Below are 5416 nucleotides of genomic sequence, written 5' to 3'. Positions count from 1 at the left end.
TTGGTTTTTACGCTAAAATTTTTTATTTACTTTTCTTCCATGTACCTTTAGAAATCTCATTTAGTGTTATATAGAAATTTAGATATTTCTACATTTGATTGCTAAATACTATTTAATATATTTTTAAATGAATATTTTTTACATAGTTCTAATTTCAGTCTAACATACTTCAATGCATATATACTAACATTTTCTGTTAAATTACTCTTTTTATGGTAATTGAATGTTTCTTAATTTAAAATGGGATTAAAATTTAAATATAATTTTTTCAATATTAAAACTAAATTTTCTCAGGTGTATTGTTTATTTTACTGCTATAATAAAAAATTATGATTTTTATTAATATAATTTCATTTTTAATTAATTGATTAATACCTCAATTGTAATTAATAATGTTTCAAACTATTCTTAAAATTTCTAAGAAATTTATACTTTCTAATACAATTTTAAATATTTATTTTAATTTTCTTATCATAAATAATTATAAAGTAACATAATTTTTTCCTTTATTATTTTATACCATTAAATTTTCATATAAATCATTATTAACAATAAAAATGTATATTAAAAATTAAATTAATAACAATATTAATTTAATTTTTAATTTTCAATTTATTATTTTAAAAAATAAAAATAGAAAAGTACTTTTTCTCCATTACTTTTAGTTTTTTTAATTACTAAAAAATTTAAAGAAAAATAAAATTTTGGTTATCCGATAACTTAATTTCAGTTGGTTTTGGACCACGGTGACAATGAATAAAAGTGAAAATTCAGTTCCTTGATTATTAAATTCCGACTGAACAGTGTTGGTTTTTATAAATAGATTGGGTTTGAGTTTACTGTGATAAAATATTTAAAATATAAAGCATATTTGTAAAAAGAAAATTGAAAACTATTTGCTATTAGTAGACTGCTGAGGTAAAAAGGATGATTTAAATATTTTTGAGAACGAGTAACAACCATGCTAGCTTCATAAGGGATGTGGGGCCACAAAATTCCTTCCGTAACAGTGGAGGCACGTTAAATGGTATGGTGGTAATAATATTAGAAGGTATTTAAAAAGTGGGGTTTGGTTGTTCAAATCTGTCTTTGTTGGGTGTCACTGTCTGTGTTGTGTGTGTCTCCACTCGTCCATTTTTTCGAAACCGAAAATGAAATGGGATATGCAGATGGAAGAAATCGAAGCCATTCTCGAAAAAATTTGGGACCTCCACGACAAGCTCAGCGACGCAATTCACTCGGTTTCCAGATCCCACTTCCTCACTTCCCTCAAAACCCTCAAAAACTCTTCGCCCCTTCCCAATTCTGCCGCTAACGCCGCTGCTGACAGCTCGGGTTTCGTCTTTGTTAAGGACTTCCGACCTGCCGACGACGATGACGACTCCGCCGTTTGCGAAGCCAAGAGTCTCAACGCCATACGCACTGCGCTCGAGAACCTCGAAGACCAGCTCGAGTTCTTTCATGTGAGCTTTTTTTTCCCCTTTTCTATCTCTTTGTTTTTGTTTTTTTTTTCTCGTTTTGTTATAATTTCTCTGCTGTTATATGACTTGAAATTTGTTGAAATTGGATGTTAATTCGTTTCCGGTTGTTTTCCTTTGCTTGCCCCGTATTTTGGTTCGAAGACTGGGCGTTGTTAACGATTTGTAATGTTTGAATGTTTGAACATAATATCCGGTTTGAGCGTTCTCTTCGCCGATGCAGAACAGCCGAGTGAGGGTGGTTTTTTTTTTTTTTATAAGTCCTAGAATTCATTAGTGATGAAAATCCTAACCTGAGCACAAAATTTGCCTAATTTTGCTATGTTGTATCTTTTTGAAAAGTAGAGGCTTTGCTTTAAATTGCGTCAGTTTTGATTTGGAAAATGTTGTTTACGAATTGTTATATCTTTATTGAGCCGGTTTAGTTTTGAGTTGGACATTAGGACAAATGGACATGATCCTTAGGTGTGACTTGAGGGAAAGGAAGAAGCATGTTAAGAACCAGATATTTTATTAATAAGGTTCCATTCAATTAAAGAAAAGTAAAATAAACATTAAAAATTATGCCCTGCATTAAGTGTTTTAATGAAATTATTTATGGACTTCTTTGTTTTTATGGTGGCAATGATATTGTTTATGGATGCTTATCCCTTCCAAGGGTTCTGAAACATCTTCTTTGTAATGGAAATCATTTTTGAAGTGAAAGTCATTTGTTTGTTAAGGAAGAGAACTGAAGTTATGTTTTCATTCTGTTTTGTAGACTTTGTACTACATTTTGGTGTTTGGGTCATTATATTAAATCTATTGCCATGGTTCCCCAATCCTGAGAATTCGCTTTAGGGTTTCATCTATTTATTTGCCTCTTTGAAATTTCAGTCCTTCTTTCTTTAAATTTAATCTATTTAGGGTTTACTACCTATGTTTCTTTCACTCTATGATTTCTATAAAATTGGCCCCTTTTGTTGTGGACATTATGTTTCTACTATCCAAGTGTTAGGAAATATCAAAGAATGAAATTGGAAATCTTTTTAATTTGGTTTGTAGTGGATTTTAACTCCTTTATGTAACTTCTCATTACCTATGTTTCTTCTGCTCCTTTTTGTAGTTGGTTCGTTAAGTGGTTAAAGGCATGTCATGGTTGTATGTTGGGAGTTTTATGCTAGACCTTTTTTACTACATCATTCCTATTAGATTTTCCAAAATCTGAACAAAAATACTAGGCCAAAGTGGATCAGTTTTCTCATCAAAATCTTGCCAGATAGTCTTCGCACATTATACAATTTTCTTGACCTTTTAAGAAAAGAAAGTTAATGGGCATCTATCTTAATAAGTGGGTCTATGTCTATCTTAACCTCTAAAAAAGTGACTTGTATGGTGATGTTTGCATCCCACTTGTATATTATATTTTGGTTTTATTCTTAGTTGATGTGAGATTTCTAACCGGACATAAAATGAACTAACAATATAGAAACTTGCAATAGGCATTGTCTTTCGGCTAGTTTCTTCCGGAACTTTACAAGATTTATTAATCAATTAATTAAAAGCTTACCTTTTTTAGTACCGTCTTTGTTTGGTTTTATGTTGGATGATATTTTTATGGGAGTCTCTAATTTGGAACTTCATTCTATATGTAGACAATTCAAACCCAGCAGCGTGTTGAGAGAGATGCTGCAATTGCACGCTTAGAACAGAGCAGAATTGTTCTTGCAATGAGGCTGACAGAACACCGTGGTAAAAAGTATAAAGTCATTGAAGAAGCTCTTGCTTTTATCGGCGATGTGCATGATGCAGGCTGCCTCGTCGCTCCTGATATTCTTCTTTATGGACAACCAAACTGTTCGGCTGGGAATTTTGCGACTGTGAAAGCGAAGAGATCTAATATTCTTATGAACATTTTTGTCTCAAGTTTCAATTTTGTGAAGAGATCTCTTGGATTGGATCATATGGGCGGAATAGTGGGAAATGCTGCTTTGGTTGCAATTAGCATGATAGCTTTGCTTCATTTACATCAGGTAGCTAATCATGAGCAGTCTTTTAGGCTAGAAGATAGAGTTCACAGCAACAAAACAACCGTGAGAAGAACGAAATTGGTCGGTTCTTCTTCGTCTGATTCTTGTAATTTGGATGTATTGTTAGCTAGAGGTTAGGATTAACCTCTATCTCTGATAAACTGATGAGTGGTTTATGTTTTCAGAGTGTTATATTTTTTTTCTTCATTTTTGTGCTCTTTGTCCTTTATTTTTCTCCTCGGTGGCAAAGGATACCCGAGACTGAGGCACAAAGCTTGTTGTCACTTGAGCGTCGTCTTGATTTTTGTTGCCACTGGAAATTTTCAAAGTGACATTGCAGCTTCGGTTGTTTCCACCTGAAAAGTTGCAATATATATAGGTCGTGTTTGGTGCATTCCTTGTTGAGGTGCAGATGCTTGAAATATTATGGTTAGTTGGATCAACTCAGAAGATTCTTTCTTCTACGCATTGTCATCTATGATAAACTACTGCGCAATTTTTGTCAGCTTTAGTTGACGGAATGTGAATGCCTTACACCTTATTTTTTCTTGTTACCATCTATTTTGTGAATACTTCTATGTTTCAGTGAAGGAAATTGATTATGAGACTGATGGCGAATGGATTTGGACTTGAATCGACCGTTTGAGTTTTGATTACATTTTTATCGCCTATTCTATCCACTGCAATTGGAGTTAGAGTACAATTACGCGGAGTTTAAAATTAAGTAGTTTGTTATATTTAATTCACAACTTAGACATTAAAACTTATAATTTCAAGAAATATAAAAATCAGAATTAATATATTAATTTTATTTTCATTGTGCTTTGTGCTACAATTATTATCGGATAATCTAATACTGCTTATCATTAGCCACGTCTCCTTTACGCCTTACCTTGAACTACTATTTATGTGTGACAGTCCGTCATAAAGTTCTAATTTAATTTTAGAAACATGGTATTTTATTTTAATATTGTATTTAATCTAAACCTTCAAACAAACAAAAAAAGTTAAATTTAACATTACAGGTAACATTAAAATCGATATCAGAATCCGATTAGCGAAACATTACAAATATTTTTTTTATATATAAAATGCTGATTTCTTTACGTTTTTAATCTGAACCCAAACTAAAAAAGCCTTATTTTAACCTCTCAAATTTAATAAAATATGGTTTTAATCTCAAAATATAGTGCTCAAAAAATTGTTTTTTAATAACTCAAATTTAGTGTTGAAGGATTAAAAATTGTATTATTTTTTTCAATTTTAAAGAACTAAAACCTATTTTTTAGATTTAGAAGACCAAATTCAGAATTACCTAATAATATTAAAGGCTAAAATTGTAATCAAGCCTTAAATGTTCTTTGGAGATTTAGAGGAATTTGCTTTCGGTATTCCAAATTTTTTTCATGCACCTCCATATTTTAATTTTTTTATTCTTTTTTAGTATATTTGAAATATTATTTCTTGCATTGGTTGAAATATTACTATCAAACCTCCTACTTTGAAAGAAGTTAAGAAGGATAAAATAAAAATGAATCAAAAAGAGAAAATGAGAAGAAAAGTGAGAAAAAGAAAAATAAAGAGAGAGTTAAAACAAGCCTTTTCATCTCCCCAAGAGAAGTTAAGAAGGTAATTTTGGCTTTATTTCTTATCCTTATAGGTGTCTGCAATCCTCTCTGATGTAGTCCAAGATTTTGGTTGAAGGAGTGAATGGAGAGGCAACATAATGGAGTGAAGTTAAAGACACTGAATGGTAGAGAGGTGCTAGGGTTCGTGAGAATTTGGAGGTGCAATGAAGGGGAAAGAGGTTTGACCAACTTTCCTTATAATCACTAGGCCAAAGAGGCTCACTAGTAAGAGGGATTTGGGAGAGAATGATTGTTCAATTTCAGAACTAGTCATTCATTAATTGCAAATTTTCATACATGT

General features: G+C 31.5%; 1 protein-coding gene across 1 annotated transcript; it reads left to right on the top strand.

Annotated features, from left to right (window-relative positions):
• The first annotated feature begins 1054 nt into the window (after positions 1-1054).
• LOC137825758 (plastid division protein PDV1) lies at positions 1055-4105 on the top strand. The gene is made up of 2 exons (XM_068631523.1): positions 1055-1463; positions 3113-4105. The coding sequence occupies exons 1-2, from the start codon at positions 1152-1154 to the stop codon at positions 3623-3625; spliced, it is 825 nt and encodes a 274-aa protein (XP_068487624.1). The 5' UTR covers positions 1055-1151; the 3' UTR covers positions 3626-4105.
• Positions 4106-5416: the final 1311 nt, after the last annotated feature.

The sequence above is a fragment of the Phaseolus vulgaris genome, chromosome 8, assembly GCF_000499845.2.
Source record: "Phaseolus vulgaris cultivar G19833 chromosome 8, P. vulgaris v2.0, whole genome shotgun sequence".
NCBI classification, from domain to species: domain Eukaryota; kingdom Viridiplantae; phylum Streptophyta; class Magnoliopsida; order Fabales; family Fabaceae; genus Phaseolus; species Phaseolus vulgaris.
Note: the sequence above shows the minus strand (reverse complement) of the source record. Positions and strands in the feature narration are given on the sequence as shown.

Bases quoted from the DNA above. Each gene is read 5' to 3' on its own strand.
- LOC137825758 (XM_068631523.1), top strand. From the start codon at position 1,152: ATGAAATGGGATATGCAGATGGAAGAAATCGAAGCCATTCTCGAAAAA. The intron at 1,464-3,112 runs GTGAGCTTTTTT...TTCTATATGTAG, and splicing joins ACCAGCTCGAGTTCTTTCAT to ACAATTCAAACCCAGCAGCG.